General features: G+C 46.9%; 1 protein-coding gene across 1 annotated transcript in view; it reads right to left on the bottom strand.

The window, feature by feature from the left end:
• Positions 1-937: 937 nt before the first annotated feature.
• LOC142558412 (uncharacterized) overlaps positions 938-21,554 on the bottom strand; it is an 81,629-nt gene continuing 61,012 nt past the window's right edge. The window contains exons 7-13 of the mRNA XM_075670549.1: positions 20,718-20,741; positions 14,974-14,997; positions 14,373-14,393; positions 4,286-4,303; positions 3,658-3,675; positions 3,119-3,136; positions 938-966 (exon numbers count right to left, since the gene is read on the bottom strand). Of these exons, the coding sequence (XP_075526664.1) occupies positions 960-966; positions 3,119-3,136; positions 3,658-3,675; positions 4,286-4,303; positions 14,373-14,393; positions 14,974-14,997; positions 20,718-20,741 (130 nt within the window). The 3' untranslated portion in view covers positions 938-959. The remainder of the gene's footprint in view (positions 967-3,118; positions 3,137-3,657; positions 3,676-4,285; positions 4,304-14,372; positions 14,394-14,973; positions 14,998-20,717; positions 20,742-21,554) is intronic.

Genomic DNA, 21,554 nt, shown 5'->3' with positions numbered 1-21,554 from the left:
CTAGCCTCCTCAGCGTTCACTGCTATGTATGGAACAAAGTATAGGGAATGTACTTGCAGCAATGGCAGATGACATCTGCATCTTTCTGATCAGCGAAGCCAAGCATGAGTTATCATGCGATCATGTAATTTTCGTCGGCATTATTTATCATTTCTTTACCTTATGTTTTCCTTAGGGTCGTTGCTGGCGTCTTATGATACGATTAATAAATATCAGGCCCCTCGGTTAACCTCCTTTGTACTCGTTCTTGCATAACGAGAGTCTCGAATCTGGCGACATTGGTGCCTTCAGGTAGCATGGGGGGGCTTACTGGCCAGTTGTCTTCACCCAGAAAAATCATGTACTTGTGACGCCTGCGGCCGGAAAGTTGTTCAACATCCGCCGCCAAGATTTGTGAATGGTGGCGCTTGCTAACGCTCCCGGGGTTAGTTCTAGTAATAACACAGAAATACCCCCCAAAGAGGATGGGGAAACCGCGCGCGGGAGCTAAATTGCTTAGAGCATACCACGCGTCATGCGAAGACGTGGGATCGTTCACCTGCGGCATGTTGTATTTTCTTCTATTTTCATTTCCATTAATTTATCGTTCCGTTATTTCATTTATTAAGCACAATTCCCCCTGTGTCGTCCTTGGTATCACGTGTTTGTTGGCTCCTCATGATACGATGAATAAAAATCAGGCCCTTCGGTTAACCCCCTTTTTTCTCGTTTATTACATAACGAGGGTCTGGAATCCGGCAACATTGACGCCTTCAGATGGCATGTGTGAGGTTATTGACCGCTTGACTTCAACCAAAAAGAACAGGTTCTCATAACGCCTGCGGCACCCGTGCACGGCCTGGACATTCGCTGTATCCCATAGTCTACGTCATATGGAATGTCCGATGTGACTGGTGCAATATTGCAAGGATCGCACCTATACGTGAGGCAAATAATACGTCCCTGGCGCTGGGGCTGCATCACATCCTGTGATAGTGCCCGCACGTGTTGTTTTGCTGCTTCCGCGCATTTCTCATTCTTCACTACATCATGGAGCTCGTAATTTGGTAACCTGTCCTTTAGTTTGTGTCATGCATTTCCATACAACATCAATCTGCTGTGAAGTAAGCAGCGACACTATCTTTTCTTCAAGACACAGATGTCATCCCTCGACAATTGTGCTAGTTCTTGAGAGAGCTTCCAGTCAGCGAATTCGAACTTCAGCCAAAGAACTTGTTTATTGACCACTTGCCTTCACCCAAAAAGTTCACGTTCTCGTGACGCCTGCGGCAGAAAGGATGTTCCACATCCGCCGCCAAGGAGTGGTAGCGCGGGCTAACACTCCCATGGTTATACTAGGAAACTTATACAAGGGAAAGGGGAGGGGGAAATTAAGCCGCGGTAGCTGAATTGGTAGAGCATGGCACGTGAAATGCGAAGGTTGTGGGATCGTTCTCCACCTGCGGCAAGTTGTAAATTTTTCATCGATTTTCTTTTCCGATAACTTATCGTTTCTTTATGTCATTTATTATGCACAAGTAATTTCCCATATGTTGTTCTTGGTGTCAGTGTTTGTTGGCTTCTTATGATATACAAAAATAGGCTACTTTAAATATAAATAGGAGTAAGAAAGGTTAGTATTCAGGTTAATGGGGCCTAGTTTTCGCGTGCTATGCTGCTTTGTCTTAGTGCGCTATTGTTAAGAGCCCCCTACCGCAAAATATCCTACGTCAGCGTAGGACGTCACTTAAGGAAACGTCATTCTGAACCGCAACCCCGCAGGCCCTCCGCATGACGCGGAGTCGTTAATGAACTCAAATTCCTCGAAGTAAAATGCGCATAAATATCGGAAAGGTAGGACCTGAACACAACCTACAGATATGGCAGAAAACACTTCTGTTACGTCGAAACTCAAGCAGAAACCGCTTTTTCGAGTGGCGCGGCCAGCTCGGTACTTTACAACAAGGCCATCACTCTCACCTGCGTCTGCAAAAAAAGCTGCGGTTGCCGGGAATCCTGACAAGAAGCCCGGGATCGTGGAAATCTATCGCGTTCCACTCTTAAAGGCAAAGCTTAAGCGTCAGCCAAGTTTTTCAAGCGAAACTTGCATTCGGTGGCGGTCTGCTCACGCAAAAACCCGGTTGCTCCCAGAGCACAGCAGTTTTCACGAGTCGACAGCAGCTCCAGCGCCGGAGCGCGAGCAAGCAACCCAGTTGCACTGGCACGCTCTCCCGCCACGCGCGCAGCCAATCAGAACCGTTTCGCTTCCGCGAAGAAGGGAAAGGGCAGAAAAGGGTTTCGCGCGGCTTCGTCGGCGTTCAGTTCAATCTCGAAAAACGCGATGTGACGGCCACGCGTTGTGCGTTCCTCAACGAAACCGGTAGCGTTCGACGTGCGACGGCGAGAAGTCGCCCGTGAAATGGCTCGCCGTCCCCACGCGGATCCAGCCGCTGAGGCCGAAATAATATTGTCCGACGTAGCGTGAACACACGCACGTTACGTCACGTTGGCGATAGCACAACATCGTCTATAGGTCGACCGATAGTTCGACGTGCTTGCCCCATCAACGTTACCGGACGCGGCCAATGCGCTCCGACGCGCCCGAAGTATAACGACGGGCTATAAACGTGTCTTTAGTGCCGCCCGGGTCCAGGCAATCCCACAGCAACGAAAAGATCCCGAGATGAGGGAGCGGGACGCCGAAGCAACGCGGCACCGTGACCAAGCCCAGTTGCATACAGGACAAGCTTCTCTTAACCCCATTATCCGGTAGGGAAGGCTTTGTAATTTATTTTTCTGTCCTCCAATATTCGAAAGATTGATCTTCAATGGCATTGTTTGTTCGACGAAGGTACTCACGCGCGGCTTCCTGGGGGCCTGTAATGAAAGCAGGAAAAAAGCAAAAAGGCAAAACCGATTCAGTGGGATTTTCTTTAGTATGGCTGATTTTAGGTTGCTCCTAGATATAAATAAAAACTACGCGTCCCCTAGTTTACAATATTCTTGCTAATGGGGCTTTTAGCGCGTATTTTAGGGCCCGGTTCGTGTCCTGTGCTGATTTATTATTGTTCTGTCATTCATACTTCGGGAACTCGTACTTTCAAAGTCATGGTTCTTGGTGTTTGACCAAGGTACTCACCGCCAGCCTCTTCGCGGCCTGTAATAAAAGCAAGAAAAGATAAACAAGGCAAAAACGTGTCAGTGGGATTTTCTTTACTATTGCTTATTTTCAGGCTGCTCCTAAATATAGGCGGCATAAAAAAAAGTTATGCGTTGCGCGGTTTACAAGATCCTGGTTAACGGACTCTTTAGCGCTTATTCTAGGTTGATTTCCGCGTTCCCTTCAATATTCGGTAGATAGTGTTTTCAATGCCATGGTTTATTTCTGCAAACCAACGACTTCCGTGGCCGCCTGTAATGAAATCAGGAAAACAAAAGCAAGAAGGAAAAATGTTTCACTGGAATTTTCTGTAGTATTGCTAGTTTTTCTGCTCCTCCTAAATATAGTTGGAAAAAAAGTTGTGCTACGCCCAGTTTATAATATTCTGGCTGACGGGGCTTTTAGCACGTACTCTAGGGTACTGCTCGCGTGCTATTCTGATTTATTATTCTTCTGTCTCTCAATATTCGGGAGATTGTATTTTTAATGCAATGGTTTTGTTTGCCCAATGTACTCACGAGCTCCTGCTTCGCCGTCTGCAATGAAAGCAAGAAAAAAAAGCATCAAGGCAAACCTTTTGAGTCGGATTTCAGTTAGGCTGCTCCTAATTATAGGTGGAAGAAAAAAAGTTATGCGTTGCTCAGTTACAATATACAGTTAAGTGGATGTTTTAGTGCTTAATCTATGGTGCTGTTCACGTGCTAGTGTGATTGAATATTTTTCTGCGCTTCAGTGTTCGGTAGATTGGATTTTCAATCCCATGGTTTGTTTCACCAAGCCACTCATGGGCTGCTTTTTGGCCGCCTGTAATGAAAGCAACAAAGCCAAAAAGGCAAAAATTACAGGGCCTCTCTCAAGAGGTGATCGGCGAAAGCCTACTCTTCCTTCTATTATCATTCGTCTTTTTCTCTTTGCATCTTCACTTTCTCTTCTTCCTTTTAGTCCTTACGGTTGTTAGGCTCCTCCTAAATATGGTTGGGGAAAGGAAAGTTGCGCATCGTCCAGTTTACAACATTCTGGCTAGCGGAGCTTTTAGCATGTATTCTAGGGTGCCAATCGCGTGCTATTCTGATTGATAATTTTTCTGTCCTTCAATCTTCAGGAGATTATTTTTAATGCCATTATTTGTTTCACCAAGGTACTCACGGACTGGCTCCTTGGCACCTGTAATGAAAGCAGACGAAGGAAAAAGCAAGAAGACAACTTTTCAGGAGGATTTTTTTTTAGCATTGCTAGTTTTCAAGTTGCTGCTAAATATTTGTAGGAGAAACAAAGTTATGCGCTGCCCATTTTACAACATTCAGGTTAACGGGAATTTGAGGGCTAATTCTAGTTTGCGTGCTATTTCGATTTATTATTTTTCTGTCGCTCAGTGTTCGCGAGATGAGATATTTAGATGCTACGATTTATTGTTTGACCAAAGAACAAGCAGTGCATCTTGGCCGCCTATAATGAGAGCAAGGCAGAAACGTTTCAGTGGGATTTTCTTTATTATTGCTGGTTTCAAGACATCTTTCAAAGGCGCAGATGTCACAATCGCAAGAACTGCTCTGCTGCAGTAGCTTACATTATTCGACTGCTTTTATAGCGAATACACATTAATCCTTTATCGTAATTGCCCGCTCAGTTTACTTGAAACAATATGATGCAATATCTTTTTCCTCTTTTAGTAACGACACTTATTCTATGGAAGCAATAGTAGTAGTAGTGGAGACCTGAATGGTATTATGGGTTTGGCCTGGCAATATTCTGAATATCCGATTCACCAGATGCGCTGGATCAGGCTAGAGCTCATGATTTTAACGACTATTTTTGTTCGGTTTTCACAACTGATAATGGTACTGCGGAAATTAATCCTTCCTTTTACAGTCAGGATAATCGATTGCTAGGCACGCCTAATTTATCAGAGGCAGGTATCCTTTCACTCCTATTAGGCATCAATGAAAAGAAAAGTAGCGGTTCAGACGCAATTCCCAACAGCTTTTTGAAATGGTACGCGGAGTCAGTCAGCAAATATCTTTATCTCATATATTCCAAATCTTTGAAAGACTGTTAACTTCATGCTGAATGGAAAATTGCAAAAATTACTCCCGTACTGAAATCGGGCAATGCAGCAGCTCCTAATTACCGGCCTATTTCTATCACTAGCACTTGCAGCAAAATAATAGAGCACATTGTATTAAAACTTTTGATAAGTTTTATTGAGTCGAACACTATCCTCCACTTGAATCGGCATGGCTTTAGATCTGAATTATCCACTGTTATACACAGCTTGGCGAAACACTGCATGACCTGGCCCTCGGCATTAACGAGTGCATTCAAACTGACGTCATGTTTCTAGACTTCTCGAAGGCTTTTTAACGCGTCTCGCTCACTAAACTACTCCTTAAACTTAATTACATATTAGGTGACGGCCCAACTTACCAATGCATTACTAATTACTTAAATGGCCGCTACAAATTTGCACATTACGGCTCTCACTCCTCCGACCTTGCTCCAGTGTTATCATGCGTTCCCCAGGGATCTGTATTAGCTCCAGTTTTGTTTTTAATATTTATAGATGATATAACTAACTATGCTGATGTGAAACTTAGGCTCTTTGCTGATGACTGCATGCTGTTAGGTATGGCCGGACCCCACCGCTCCGGAGAGGTCACTCACCCGACACTCTCCCCGGATTCGTCGAAAAGAAGATCTACATCCCCTTCCCCTCTACATGGTCGTGGCCACGTGGGTGATACCTCATCCCCCTCATCTACATGGTCGTGGCACCGTGGGTGCTACCTCATCCCCCCTTTACCCCTCTTGGCCGGACCCCACGGCGCCGGAGAGGTCACTCACCCGACCCTCTCCCCGGATTCGTAGAAAAGAGGATAGACTTCTCCTTTCCCTTGCTCGGTATTGCAGGAGGAGGGGCCTTCTCTCTGTGCCTGTCACGTGTCATCGACGGAAGCAAGATCCCGCCCACACGATTGTAGAGAGCCTATTTAAGGGGCTCCGAAATGTACTTGTGAGAGACTTCATACTTCATTCTCTTTTTATTTTCTTTCAACTACCTTTGAAGAAACAGTGCAAGTTTCGCACTAGCAAATTCTCGTCTCGCCTTTGCTCGGTCGCCATGGTCTACCGGATGCCTGCACCTCGCCGACAAGGCGACGCTACCCAATAAATAATGTCGGTCGAGCTTCGATAGGCAGGCGTCGCTACTTCTCGGCAGCAATACGGTACGCTACCCTGGAGTACGCAAGATACAGGTCGCGTGCAGTGGGATCGCCTACCAATGCAACAAACAGGTTGTAACGGTGGGATCGCCCCTGAGGTGCAAGAAACTGGCTGGCAGCGATTGGGATACGGAATCCTGGAGACCCCAACTTGGACGACAACTACGAGATCGTAGCCTCTTCGTCCTGGCAACAACGTTCGGAAAGCAGGTGTCTGGATCATGACTGCATATGGTGAGTGCACGGCTTTTCTTTACTGAGATACCACTTGGCTTTTACGTATTTTTTGGAAAGTACATAGTAGTGATTTTTCTTTAAACCGTTGACGGAAGTTTGAGTATATCAAGGTTGTATAGAGTGAAGGTTTAGCAGCACTAAGGGCAGCCATGAACTTGAAGGCAACAAAGAAGCCGGAATTGTTGAGCTTGGCCAAAGAGTTGGGCCTCCAGGAGAAAGCTGGAGATCATTGAGCCGATCGAAGCGACCGGGGCAGACGACGAGGAACTGACGGAATGCCTCGAGAGCATTAAAGAGAAAGAAGAAGAGCGTAAGCGCCTAGAGAGAAAGAGGAAAAAGAAGAGCGTAAGCGCCTAGAGAAAGAAGAAAAAGAAGAGCGCAAGCGCCTAGAGGAAAAGGAAGAGCGCGAGCGGGCTGTACGTGAGGCAAGAGAAGAACGTAAGCAAAAGCACGAGAAAGCGGTAGCGGCATTGAAAAAACAGATACAATATTTTCAGCAGTTAAAGGAACAAAGACAACGCCTGTCTGAAAATTCTGTAGGCAGTACAGAGCAAGAGAATGAGGATGTATCTAGCAGACTTTCGTCAAAAGCCGACGAGAAAAGTATTGCCTGTGAGATTAACGGCCCAGTCATACTCGAACGGCAAGGGCTAGCTGCTAACGATGCCTTAGTGGCAACAGAGGCCTTTAAAGGCCAGAGTGAGAGCGACGAGGTGCTGTGCCAACAGAGGACTGCAGAGACAGCTAGGCCAGCTGCGAAAAAATTGGCACAGTTACCGCGCGTGTGCGTCGCATCTCATGGTAGCGAGGTCGTTAGCGAGGTACATGATACTGCGGACTTGACAGACACAAGCACCAAGGTCGAGTCAGATCTGCGTACCGAAATAATGTGCCAGCTGGACGATGCAGTTGACAGTAGTTCTCGGCATGGCGAGCTCCGTAGCTCACGAGAGAACAACTGCAAGGTTCAGGGATCGGTGCGGCTCTCCGCCAGTCTAGGTAGCCTAGAGATGGATGATTTAATTAGGAATCATCCGGACTGTGCACGTGAGGCAGCGTCCGAGACCAACGGGCTGTGTGTCGATGCACAGCGTGAGCTGGGCAATGCAGTAGAGGGCAGTTCGCAAGAGTGAGAGTTGCATAACTCGAGTACAGCCTGCTGCATTGTTCCAGAGTCGGTTGAGCTGTCCGCCAGTCGAGGCAAAGTGAGGGTAGATTTAAAGGATAATCACTCAGACTGTGCGGGTCAGAGACCGATCCGGGCCGATGAGATGTGTAACGGCCAGCACGAGAAGCCAGAAGGCTACATGAAGGAGCAGTCAAAGAGAAAGCGCCGCAGAAAGAAGCACCGTAAGGATCGGAATGCGATGGCCAAAGTAGCAAAGCCAAAGACGGCAACAGGCGCGAAAAGGCAGAGCGCAGCGAAAAGAAAGGTGCGGTCATCACGGACGATGTTGACGCCTCAAACACGTTCGAGCCACCGGTCAAAAGGGGACCGAGAAGCATGTTCTGCAAGGACGCGGAAGAAGGGCACGGGGCAGTTAAATTCCTCGTCGTTCCGTCGTTATTTTCGAAGCTCAGCGTGCAGTACAAAGAGGCGCAAGGTGGCAAGACGAGACCAGGTGGGGAGTAGCGACGCGGTCAGTCGAGGTCATGCTCAAAGCGGGGCTCCAGGACGCAAATTGGCAGCGGACTCTACCGTCTTGGGAGAGCTGATAGTGAGTCAGCCCTTTTGTTGTTTCTCCGTAGCCAGAGTAGCTTTCGGTCCGCGACCCCCTCGAGTACGGCTCAAATTATGAATGAGTCAAAAACGTTTGAAACGGGAGACCAAGGGAGCTTCCATAGAAAGGAAGTGTTTTGTTTTATTTTTGAACATTTTGAAATTTTCGCGATTTGAGCCTAGGAATTCCTTTCAATATGTAAGGTAGGAGCTTTGTGTTTTAGTTTGAAAAGCTCCATGATTGGAAAGATGCCTTCTAGGTAAAAGTTTATTCTCGTGAAGTGGTCATTTATAAGTAGATAGGTTTTCATTTTTGTGTGTAAGTAACCTGAGTGTCAAGGTTATCGTTGAGAGGCCTATGGTAACGTGTGTGTGTTTTAGTTAACTTTCTTTTTATGCGCTTTTAATTTCTAAGGTTAAGCGCGTAAGTTTTCAGTGAGTGCATGATTTGCACCGAGAAGCGTCCTTAGTTCCTTTAGCATCTGTCCTGTGTGGACGGAAGGAAGCATAATTATGACTGGGTTGCTCGTGTGTGTTGAGGGCAGCCGTATTCTGACTTCTTTAGTGAGCGTGCGTAGAACGAGTTATTAGCAGGGTTCTGCGGAGTGCGTAAGTTACGCAATTTTAGTTGCTCGTTTAAGCTACGTGTCCTGTAGGGACTAAAGGAAGATACGTGAGTAGGCGAAATGATAAGTTTGCCTACGACGAAAGTAGGCGTTCTGAATAGTGAGCACAAGGCTAGCGCGCTTGTGATTACGTACTTGTGAAGATGGCCAGACTGTTCAGTGGCACCAATACGTGCGACAAGTACGCCACTGCGATATGTTGGAAACATGCGGTTCGTGTAGTTCGGGCGGTGCAGAAGCTAATTGCTATATCGCTGGTTCAAGAAGGGTAAGCTTAACGGCAATGCCGACGGTTTAAGTCGTTGCCCCTAGAGTATCGAAAGGCTCATACTCATCCGGGTTTCCGTGGCGTTTTGTCGTGCATTCATATGTTTTCCGAAGTGAAGCCGATTGTTAGCTGATTTTAATAACCACGTCCTAACGCTTCAAGAAATGGCTGGTTTTAGTGTTGAGGGGGGGAGGACGCGCGCAGGAAATGGGAAAGGTGTAGCGGGTTTTCTTTTTTGTTAAAAGCCGGGTGTGTCTTGGGGGAGAGTGGCCTAGTGCGCGCTGCTTTGTGGTTGTGGGTCCGGCACTGTTCTGTGGTGATTGCTTGCCCACGCAGGAGATGAAAAATGGCAAGGACCTGCTTGCAAGACGAACTTCAGCGGACCGGACTAGGGAGAAAATGTCAAAGAGCGCCACGAGGACGGATGACCACTCCCCGGAATCTACCTGCTACGAACGAAGGGTTCGTGACCTCTACGGAGAATCCTGAACCGAAACGCAGACCCCTCGTACAGCGGCTGCTGGCCCCTACACGTCGGGATCTTGCTCCCCCGCCGGAGAGTCTTTAGGTATGGCCGGACCCCACGGCGCCAGAGAGGTCACTCACCCGACCTTCTCCCCGGATTCGTCGAAAAGAGGACCGACATCCCCTTCCCCTCTACATAGTCGTGGCGCCGTGGGTGATACCTTATCCCCCTCATCTACATGGTCGTGGCACCGTGGGTGATACCTCATCCCCCTCATCTCTCATGGTCGTGGCACCGTGGGTGCTACCTCATCCCCCCCTTACACCCTCTTGGCCGGACCCCACGGCGCCGGAGAGGTCACTCACCCGACCCTATCCCCGGATTCGTCGGAAAGGGGATCGACTTCTCCCGCCCGTGCTCGGTATTGCAGGAGCAGGGGCCTTCTCTCTGTGCCTGTCACGTGTCATCGACGGAAGCAAGATCCCGCCCACACGATTCTAGAGAGCCTATTTAACGGGCTCCGAAATGTACTTGTGAGAGACTTCATACTTCATTCTCTTCTTATTTTCTTTCAACTACCTTCGAATAAACAGTGCAAGTTTCGCACTAGCAAATCGTCTCGCTCTTGCTCGGTCGCCATGGTCTACCGGATGCCTGCAGCCCGCCGACAACGCCACGCTGCCCTATAAGTAATGTCGGTCGAGCTTCGATAGGCAGGCGTCGCTACTTCTCGGCAGCAGTACGGTACGCTATCCTGGAGTACGCAAGAGACCGGTCGCTACCAGTGGGATCGCCTACCAATGCAAGAAACTGGTTGTAACGGTGGGATCGCCCCTGAGGTGCAACAATGCTCTATAATGAAGTACGACACCGCGATGGCCACGTGAAATTAAATAATGCCTTGAATAAAATAGCTCAATGGTGTGTAGATTGGCAAATGACAATAAACATTGATAAAACCGTATTCATGTCCATTACAAGTAAAGCGTCTAAGCTTGATTTTCCATACCACTTTAACGATGTCACACTCCGAAGTGTAAACCAGTATAAATATCTAGGTCTCATAATATCGACTAATATCAACTGGATAGAGCACGTGCGTCAAGTGTCAAAGCATTACACAAACTGTTCATTTAACGGGCCTCGTCATATTCTACACATGAAACAAAGCTTCTTGCATACGTCACTTTTGTCCGCCCAGTCTTAGAATACGCCAGTACTGTCTGGTTCCCTCACACTGCGAACGATATCGCCATTTTGGAAAGGACGCCGCGGAAAGCGGTGCGTTTTATTTTTAACAGATACGGACGCCTTGATTCACCTACTGCTCTGTTACAGCGTGCTGGTCTAGCTACCCTTGAAAGTCGGCAAAGCTTTTTGGCTCAGATTTGTATACCAACTATTGCAGAGATCATTTCGTATAAACCGCGACTCGTACTATAAATTTCATGATACCAGACCGACCAGAAGACGGCATGCATGGGAACTTGTAGAATATCCGTTTATTGATAATACGTTTCGTTATTCTTTCTTCCCACGCTCAGTTCGTGAATGGAATGCACTGGATGTAGTCCCAAAACAGCAGCCAACACTAGCAAAGTTTATGGATTTTATTGAACATGCTGCATGAGCCTAAAAGTTGTAAGTAACCAAATTGCTTTCGCCATGCAATCCATCCCGATTCAGCTTGTGATAGGAAAGCAGTTGCCTACACTTTTTGTTCTGTGCATATTGTATTTGAATGATGCCTTCTACAGTGCATTTTTTTCTGGTTTTCCTGCTGGCTGATATACATTGGTTGCGTTGTGTGTATTGATGCGACTTGTTGTATATATATATCGATATATATATCTATGTTGAACCACTTGGCCTGCTGATCAGATTGTCGGCAAACGCCGACTGTGTTCGCCGTATATATATATATATATATATATATATATATATATTGGTGGCGAGGAGTTACGGAGTCGCCATGCATCGGAAGCGGCTCGCTGGCGTAGTATGAGGTGATCACGCGACGCGCTCCTCATAGGTTTTGCTGTCAGCGCTCACTGAAAACACCACGCGCAAGCTCTCCCGGACATTTCTGTAAGTACTTTCGAAACGAGAGAAGTTTTTTTACTATCTAAATAATAATCTTGGGCAAACTGAAAGCACAGAATCGTTTAGAGATGCTATCTCTTTACGGAATACGTAAAGTGAACGCCACTGCGCGCGGTCGCCGCGATTGAGTCTCGCGAACCGGCTTCTTGCGTGAAGGTAGCCAAACAGTGAGAGTAATCTACGTGAAATATGTTGTTAAAGTGGGCTGTCTGAATAACCAAATGGGGTATAACAGAATGAAGCCTCAATGCAGCGATCGCACGGGTTCGCCGCGACCGACTGCGCGTCTGCATGTTTTGCTGCACAATGTTTTGCTTTCGCTGTGAGCTCGTTTTCGCAACGTGCCATGAGCTTTAGGTCGCAGAATATGAGCATTTGACAGTATACAAGCAACCATAGTTGCGTGGGCGCTATCAGAGCTGTTCAAAATAATTTCATTGTAGAGGCTTCGACGGATGCGGGGACTCTGATGTGCCGTCACGACGATTCAATCTTTTTCTTCTAAATTCTTGGACGTTTCCATATTATTTTCTGAGTTGCGCAGCACTGCATGTTTATCGGTGTTCTCAGTGTGCGATTCCCGCTGCTTCTTTTGTAATCCAGTGAAATAATTCATAACACGTACAAGCATGACCATATGCCATGCCCTTTTTTAATGTGCGTCTTACCGCTCCCTTTCCATTCCAGTGAACTTGCCAGGATCTATAGCATCGACAAGTTCATAGACCAAACCGTCATCACATTAGTCGGACAGCGGACTCGGGCGAGCGTCTCAGCGCGCGTTTTTCGAACATCGCAGACCCGGCGCCGTAGCAGAAATCTTCCTCGCGTCTGTGCTTGCTGCATACCCGAGTTGTAGCCGATGACTGTTTGCCGGTTTTATGTTTCGCGAGCCAAGCTTCACGCAGCTTCTTGTCCTCCGGCTACGTGTGAATAAGACTGACACCGAGCTCCGTTGCGTACGTCCGGCGCTGCGGCACCGAGCAGTAGCCTACCATGTTGCGCGCCTTCAAAGGCAGCCACTACCTATTCTAGTGCTTTCAAGCGTTCTATAGGAGACAATCGAAGCGGGAAAATGTCGCCACTAAATGAGGACCGCAGCGTACAAGGAATTTAACCTCTCGTTTTCAGCTCGCTTCGGCGCTCTCGAAGCAGCCTACGCGGCCGCTATGTCCACGTGATCCCTAATAGCACGTCAAGCCGACGGTGGCGCCACCTTTTCCAGTAGTGGAGCTCGAGACCAATACATAAAGCTGACCCACTTGGCCTGCAGATCAGATTTTCGACAATCGCCGACTGTGTTCGGCGTCATTGTGCTTTGAGTGTAACTTGCTTTTGATTGCACAAGTTCCGCCCAATGAAACACTAGTTTCACCATTAACAGTTCAGAAAAATCGCTGGTGTACTCCACAACGTATTAAAGCTTTCACGTCGCGCATACGTGAAATCAGATTACACAAGGTTCGGCGACAACCAGACAGCGGTTAGAACCATCGATGCCATTTGAGAAACTTCCGATACATGCAGGCGTGTCCTGCTCTGTGCGACAACATCTGTTAGGCGGTGAAACGTGGTCACCTGATAAAGATAAGCAAGTACGCTTGGACAGGTTTTACAATGCACCCTCCCAGATTACACAAGCACCATCTAAGCGCTACGGTATATGACGCAAGGTGTGCGAGAACATTGCTCTCCCAATTAGAGATCTGAGCGTTAGTTGCGTTAGCGTCCTGCCACCATCAAGAATGAAAATAGTTGCCTAACCAGTGAAGCAGAGCCGACATGCGAGTTACAATGAAAAACACCGAAATTTAAGAATGAGTGTCTTGTCCAACTTTGGGTAATACTTGGGTATTACGCGGCAAAATCAGCTTGCTATTGTGAGGGAGGCTGTAGTGAAAGGTTTAGGTTTCGCACACTCTTAAAGTAGTTGCACCTTCTGGTGTGTAAATTTCTCCCACAACAATAGTAGTCATCTGCCTTGCCCGGTACTTCCAGTCACGAACGACATGTGCATTATCAGCGTGACATAGCATTCTCGACAGGAAAGTAGCGAGCGCAGAGTTTTCTAGAATGGATAGGCAAGCAAAACATGACGATTATCGTTCTGTGCCAACTATACAGCCCAAAGGGTGCAACACCGTCGTACTTGTATTCGTAAAACCGATGGATTTCCAAGAGACGGAAGGCTGTACTGAAGTAATTGATCATTGATGGTAGTTGAGTTCAGTGATCATAACGCAATCATCCGCAGAGAACCTCACTTGAACATGAACTTAAAATTGTTGCACTGCGAAAGCAATGTGATAATTAAAACGTGCAAATATTAGGGTCTAGGAACGCTCCCTTTAGGAACGCCTGATAACCGGGTAATGGGTTAGACCCAAAGTGTCAAAACAAGGTCAGAAGCTCCACTAAATCAAATATAATCAACCTATCCGGTTTTGTCTAAGTTACTGTAAAAAGAAGGAACAACCGTTACCAGCTGTGCGACTGCGCAAAACCTTTTCCTAAAACAGTGATGTAGAGGGTGGTTTATATAATTTAATAATAGAGAAATTTGCAAGTAGGACATTCGAATAAGGTACTTACCGGCGGCAGCCGCGTCCGCTGCTGCCACAATGATGAGTGCGGGGACAACGAAAAGATAATGAAACTAGTTAACACGAATATCAGTGGTAATTCTCGCACATATTAAGTTCTCAATCGAACATCTCCAGCAATTTTTGCTGCTTGGAACTGTTCAAGCCCTCTCATAGATCTCTGCAGTCACTACAGAATGGCTTGATACTTAAACAACTGAAGATACACGGAACGGTGCAAGATATCCGCTTATTTGTGAAAGAAAAATGCGTTGCTCTCTCTTTGTGCCCTCTGTTCGCAGAAACAGCAGATGGCGTTCTTTTGATATTAACCCAAATATAGAAATGGGGGAAAACTCGTACATTCTTCTGAATGAGCTTAATGTGTTAAGGTCGGAAGCTTCATAAATCAACCTGTCCTGTCTTATCTAGGTTATTCAAAAGAATGAACAACTGTTACTAACTACGTGGCTGTGTAAAACGTTTTCATAAAACAGTGCTACAGAAAAGAAAACACGCCCTTGTCTATTAAATACTGAGTCCACTCAAGCATCGTACGAAGAATTTATTAAAAGAAATCTTTAAGTGGCACACTCGACTAAGCTACTTACCAACAGCTGCAGTGGCTCCGGCGGCTATGATGAGTGCGAGGAGAAGGAAAAAAATAATGAAACGAATTAAAACGATCATCAGCTGTAATTCTCCTATAATAATTTCTGACAACATCTCGAGCAAGCTGTGCTGCTTGATATCGTTCAAGCATCTTCAGAGATCGCTGTAATCGCATCAGAGTGATTTTATACGGCAATCACTGAAGATACAAGGAACGGCGCAAGATATCCGCTTGTTTGTGAAACAAAAAACGGCTGCGCTGCTCGCTCTCGATGCCCCGTGTCAGCAGAAAGAACAGTGCGTACTAGATTTAGTTCGAAGTAGGAATAAAACCTGTCAGTGTCCGTAAGAACACCACTAGGCTATAGCGTTTTTGGAGCTTTATTTGTTTCTTATTTTAAGACAGCCTACGAGACTTATTTCGAATCACTGCGCAAGAGACGTTATGTAAACGGACATCGTTTGTAAGCAGAACAAGTGGCATTCGTTTAATGAAAATATTCGTTCAATATATGTGGCATATACCACATACGTTCATATACGTTCAATATATACCTGTGGCATAGATGGGCGGTTCAGCGTGAAGCGCCGAGCGACCTTATTCCCAGAAGATGCCAATTAGAGCGTTGCTCAGCCTGCCTATTGGATGCACACTCGTTGCAGCATACGGACCATTTAGTTGTTACCTATGTCAGTGCATCTTGCAGTTCCCCACACTACGTCATGACTAAGCAGGCTGCACCAGGAACCCCTCTTCGTGACTGTGCCGCCATATTCATCACGACACTGATAAGCAGAGCTGTCGTAGGCGAGCGCCTCTGAATGCGAGCAGACTATACAGTAGGCAGTGGACCCAGCTGCGCACATGTGTACGGCGCTTGCTATGTGCACGGCGGGGCTGGAGTGCGCGCTCGTTCTCGTGCGCTCCCGCCTTGTTGTGCCACGTGTTGTGGGGTTGCTTTGTCCCGCAAGAACAATCGACAAATCCAAGCGGCGAATTTCGGAGCGTTAACACCTCGATACTAAACAATGTCTAACAAGGAGTTCGAGAGGCGGGGAGGTAGGTTGGCCGGGAGTACAGCGCGCAGGCGTAGCTTACGTGTGGCCTACTTTCGCATGCTCAAAACTACTCCGAGACTCGCCAGCGACGACATTGATAAGCAGTGCAGTGAAAGTTTCATTCCTGCATATATACAGGCGCGCGCGTCCGAGCAGATTGTAACAGGCTTCTTCGTCAAGAACTTAATCCTTGTCACACAATTTCCGTCTAGATAACCACCTCAAATAATATACAACAGGAAGCGCACTGATATAAGCACCCTTCTTGATTGATGTGAGCTATCGGCCTAATAGGCACAGGGCGCATGCAGTAATGCCTAGTAGCGCGCCGAGTCTCAGAGTCCCACGAACGGCACCTGTAAGAACACTGGCATGCGATCGAGACGGCGTTGCGAACAAGGTCCCTAAAAGGTAAGCGGCATTCCTCCTCGCCCGGCCTCTCCTTGTCCTGGCCTTCTGGCAGCTCGTCCTTTGGTCGCCCGCTCAGAAGCCGCGCATAGTGTTACACGAGATGAGACATAAAAACCGCTGTTGGGTGTTTGCTCATAAATTTTTACCACATTTAAGGCGTTATTATTTTGTGCTGTGCTAGAAGAGATGGAACGCTGTGATACTGGTAGAAGCAGATGTTTTTTGTGCTTTTTTTGCGCATAACTGCGCGCTTGTCTTGCTGCTTCGCGTTGGCTGTCTGCTTCCAGTTAAGAGAAGGCTTTTGAGGCTGGTTTGGTGGGCAAATTCCATTCGGTGTCGAGTACTAGCACAAAAATCAGAATTCTTTGTCTCGCCAATAGTGTGTACCTAGTGTACACGATGTGTATATACATTCCAGAGCTTTTGTTTGAGTGTTACGACGTCCACGGTTATGCATTGTACTCGTAGGCAAAAACTGCCACGGCTTGCACATATCAACCCGCATCGCGAGTTATTTCTATTGCATTGATTTCTAAAGGCAATTACCCGGGCTGAAAGTGCTGCGATGAAGGTTTCGCCGGTACACGAGAAAGGAGGTGTGCTTCCGTGTGTGCGGCACTATGCAGCTACCGATTGAACAACTCGGATGCGTTTGCGCTGCTCGAAGTGCATACGTGTGTACTTGCGATTATCCAATCCACTGCCGTGTGTCCAGCTTGTGCTGTGTCGCAACTTAATCATCTCTATACTATAATGACCGAACGCAACGCGCGTCCCATATTCCCCTGAATAACTCGAGCGTCATGTAGAAACTTAACTATTGTCTTTTTGTCATGACGCTGGCATCTCTTTATGCAGTGAAACTGGCCCTGTGCTTTCATGATAGACTGGGGCCGCTGGCTCTCAAGCGCAAACGTTACAGTGGAACATTTACTTCATTTGTGAACAAACCGTATGCAAGGACGAAAGTTTCACATAGAAATGGTTTCCATCAAGGAGCGCTTTCCCCCATTGCGCAGTTCCCAGTCAATGAGGCCACAAACTCGAGCACCACTTTGCAGTCCTGCGGAGACTATATATTTTCAACGCCTAGAAAAAGCATGGACTGACAAAGCTACGCAATCTGAGTACGTTTCCAGCACGATATATGACAGAACAGCCTACGCACTCCATAGCTTCACACACCTGCTGACAATAGCGCGATCCCGAAAACAAATCGCCGTTAACAAAGGAAAAAGCTCCGTTCGTACACCTTTGCACATACATTTCTTTTAAAATCAATTCTTGACAAAACAAGAACCGAGATCTTCAATGACGCGGTGGGCCACGAAACTTAGCCAAAACATCCGAAATCCCTCGCGAAAGCGTCGCAGCTAAAACTCGAGCCCAACTGCTATGGTGGTGAGTGCGCCGAGACGCGGAAAGAAGGGAAATAGAGCAAAGGGCTTGAAAAATGCCACGTGACGGCGCTCAACCAATTGGGAGATGCAGACCTGCCTCCTCGCGTGCTCCTCGCAGCAGCGGCGGCGAGAAGTGTGTCGCTACCTTTTAGTTTTATTCAGGGACTTTAGTTGCGAAGGGTACAGGGCACTTCCAACCGCAAAAGCAGCAATAATTTCCAAAGAAATAGTCCTCCTCCTCCTCCTTTATGCAGTAATATAGAAATGCGGTTTTGAATGCCAGGCGAGCCGCGAAACATGTTCCTGTGTCAGTTCTTGAGAAAAGTCACCGCTTGTTAAGGCAAGTCACATTCAGGAGCTCGCGTATTGTATACAAGGGAATCGTCTACACAACGACGGCGAATTGCGACGAAAATTCCCCCCGTTAACGAAGTCGCCGTGGCAGGCTACTATGTACGACTGCAGCAGTTAACTTGCACATGTTATTGTGGTGCCCGTTCACATTGTCCTGTATTTAAGCATGCAGGATGGTGATGACACGCAACGTCCTGACGAAGGGAGACCATTTTATTTTAGTTACTGACTTTTGGGTTGGGTCAACTGATATTTGCGTGTGAGCCAACGTGAAAAGCCAGGTGCGCCAAATTGAAATTTGAGGGTGGCCCAACTTAAAATTTGGACATCGGCAGAATTAAATTTGGCGGTTGGCCTGCTTGAAATTAGAACGTAGGCAAACTGAAATTTGGGGTTAGGCAAAGTTCAAATCTCGGGATGGAACAAGGAAAATTTGGGGCTCGCCGGGGGCGGGCCAACTTAAATTTGAGGACGGGCCGTTTGAAACCTGGGGGCAGGCCAAGTTGAAGTTTGGGAGCGGGGCAACCTGAAGTTTTAGGGGGACCCTATGTCCAGTTGATCGCTGCCCAGCGTCCTTCGGGTTAAGACCCACCGGGCAAGCGAGGACCTTAATACGCTTGGCGCGTTTTCATTTGTCCTTACCGAGGCGCCGTCAGAGCGCAGGCTAGAGTTTCCGTAGACAAGGACAGCGCGTACAACAAGTTTGCGAGAGGGACAGCAAGGGTTACATGGCGCATTACCGCCTAGACAAGAAAATGCCTGTGCGCTCCGAAGCGACGTCATCACTACGTCACGTGGATATGGCCACCGCAGGCGGCGGTGACATTCATACCATGGGTGCGCTTGGAGCGTTCTTGCACGAACGTTTGCCCCCGTGGTGGCACTGTGCCCGTGGCGCGCTGGACCACAGTCTTCCAGCGCGGCCGTTGCGCGGGCATGTTCAGACGCGTTTCTAGGCTTGCCTGTGTCGCGTGCTTTTCGGCCGCCTTGTACGGGGCTGCGCTGCCTGGCTGCCAGGCCATGGTCTCGAAGATTTGCGTGCGCTAATCTTGAAGGCCATAAATCGCAGTGCGCCTGAGAGTATCTTGCCATACCTATAGATGACGCTCGCCTCGGACGCATCGCGGCCAACACAAGAGGCCGCGTTTTTACCAAGCATAACGTTCTACGCCAGCGTTTCCCGGTAAACATTAGGGCTACATAAGCTGCAGTTGCCGGAAAGCGTGAGAAGAACTCGTGGACTTAGGCATGCTCCCCCATAATCGCTCACTCTCCCTACCTGCTGTCTCAAAATCCTGAGCGGGAAAACGGACAGGATGGCACTTGCTCTGCATTACAGTTCGGACGACAGCAGGAATAAATCGCATTGCGGTTTAATTTTGACGCCTCTTCAAGCCAGCGTAGCCTGTGTTGAGAAGGGGGTGCAAAACGATTTGCTCCTGTCGTGCGACTTCACTGTTCATCCCCGACTGATCGACGCAGAGCGAATGTTACGAACAAATACCGTTAAGTACATACGTTCGCAGAACGAATTCAAACTAGACCTACGTTATGAAGTACCATTTGTTCAACAGAGCCATTTCAGTTGCCCTTGTGCCCTGCCGTGAAGGTACACAGCAGGCCGGACTGGCAATGTCCGAAGTTGCTGGGTATGAGCAGTGCACGCTTGCAGCGTCATCCTTGCGAATATCGAAAGTTTGCCGTAAATTTTGCGCAACTCTTATGTATAATAAGATGAAGCTTGAGCTCTAAGGCTTCTGTAAAATACGTGGAAAATAAGCAATCCTATTTCTAGCCAGCGACGGCACCAATTTCAGGTTTCCGGCAGTCAAAATTGAAAGATAAAATCTAGAGACCATTTGTGAATCAGGCCGTTAATTAGTACAGAAAAATTGCTTAATATCGCAAATTTTCAGGTAAGGTATCAAATTATCGAGAGTGAAAATGACAGCGCAATTGCATCTCATAGTACCTCTAATTAAGATCAGTTTGGTGTAATATACAGGACTACAAAATAAGCCACTATTAGGCGAGTCGCACAATGGCAGAACCTTAAACATTGTAACAAATTCACGTCACATAAATCATATTAAATTTATCTGCATTGAGAGTTCTGACAGATCCAATATCCATAACTGCAATTATCTGTTCTAGGTGCCCAGGAGCGCATTTGTAAGCTTCGTGCTGTTTTTCTATCTTGCGAACTTCGGAAACTTTTGTAAGAATTCAAAGACATAAATATATATACCACTTCCAGCAGTCACTAGAATATTTATTAAACATATGAATACTTAGTAAAGTATGAAGATAATAATAAAAATGAAGATAATTTATTCGGGCAAATCATACTGGCGGTACTGCATGTTTCCATAAATCAGAGAATAGTAAAAAGCTCTTGTCGCGTACTTCCATTACTGCTATCTCAAAAAACTATTTCTGCATAATAAGCGGCGTTGGAGTTTGTGCCGAGCAAAAGCTTTCAAAATTTGGAGGTAGGACGCTCGAGCCAGGGTACTTACCCTTCTGAGCCCCGGCCGCAACGGCTAATATGAGGGCAAAGAAAATGATTTAAAAAGTGAAACGAAAAAACGATATATCTCATTTTAGTCGAACATAATTAACATTTTCTGCTTCTTTTTCATGTCGTATTAGCTGGATGGCGTCCGTGTTATGGAGCCGTGATAATGACTCGTTTATTACGAAGTTATAGGGCTTAGATGTACTTCACGGGTATGGGAAAGCTGCTTACTTTAAATAAGAGCAGGAACCTTAATATAAAGTTTACAGTGCGTCTGAAGCTTCGGGATGACGTGCTCTTTTATTAGCGGTGTGGGAGAGCCTGGCGGGGGGGCGAGGTCTGCCGATATTTTGATCGGATGAACAGCTTTGCACTGTATCACCTCGAGGGCGCCAATGTTCGTTCTTGTGCAAAAGTCCCAAGTAATGTACGCGTATTGCGATTTATATCCTGTGGTGGATGAATCAGCTAAATGTTGAATTATCGTGGGGCATGCTTTAGTTTATGGCTTAGTAATGCAGTTCACGAAATGCTGAGTCGCAAATGTCACACATATGCGAGTTCAAACATAGGTTTCTTATAATTTCCGTACCTCATAATCAGACTGTGGTTCTAGCAAGTAAAACCTCGCAGTTTAACTTGGTTGTAGTTACACCTTGATCACTTTAATTCATCGACATGATTTGTCAAGAGTCTGCCAACAGACGCAAGGCTGTACCAAAAGTAAGTTTTGATTGGCGGAGTGATTTTAATGACATAGTCTGCAAACAGCCTGAATTGAACTTTAATTTGTTCAACTAAGTTAGCAATGTCACCAATAGAAAGTGACAATATTGTA

The sequence above is a fragment of the Dermacentor variabilis genome, chromosome 9 (genome assembly GCF_050947875.1).
Source record: "Dermacentor variabilis isolate Ectoservices chromosome 9, ASM5094787v1, whole genome shotgun sequence".
Classification (NCBI taxonomy): domain Eukaryota; kingdom Metazoa; phylum Arthropoda; class Arachnida; order Ixodida; family Ixodidae; genus Dermacentor; species Dermacentor variabilis.
The sequence above is the reverse complement of the archived record's forward strand: the minus strand, read 5'-3'. Positions and strand labels throughout refer to the sequence as shown.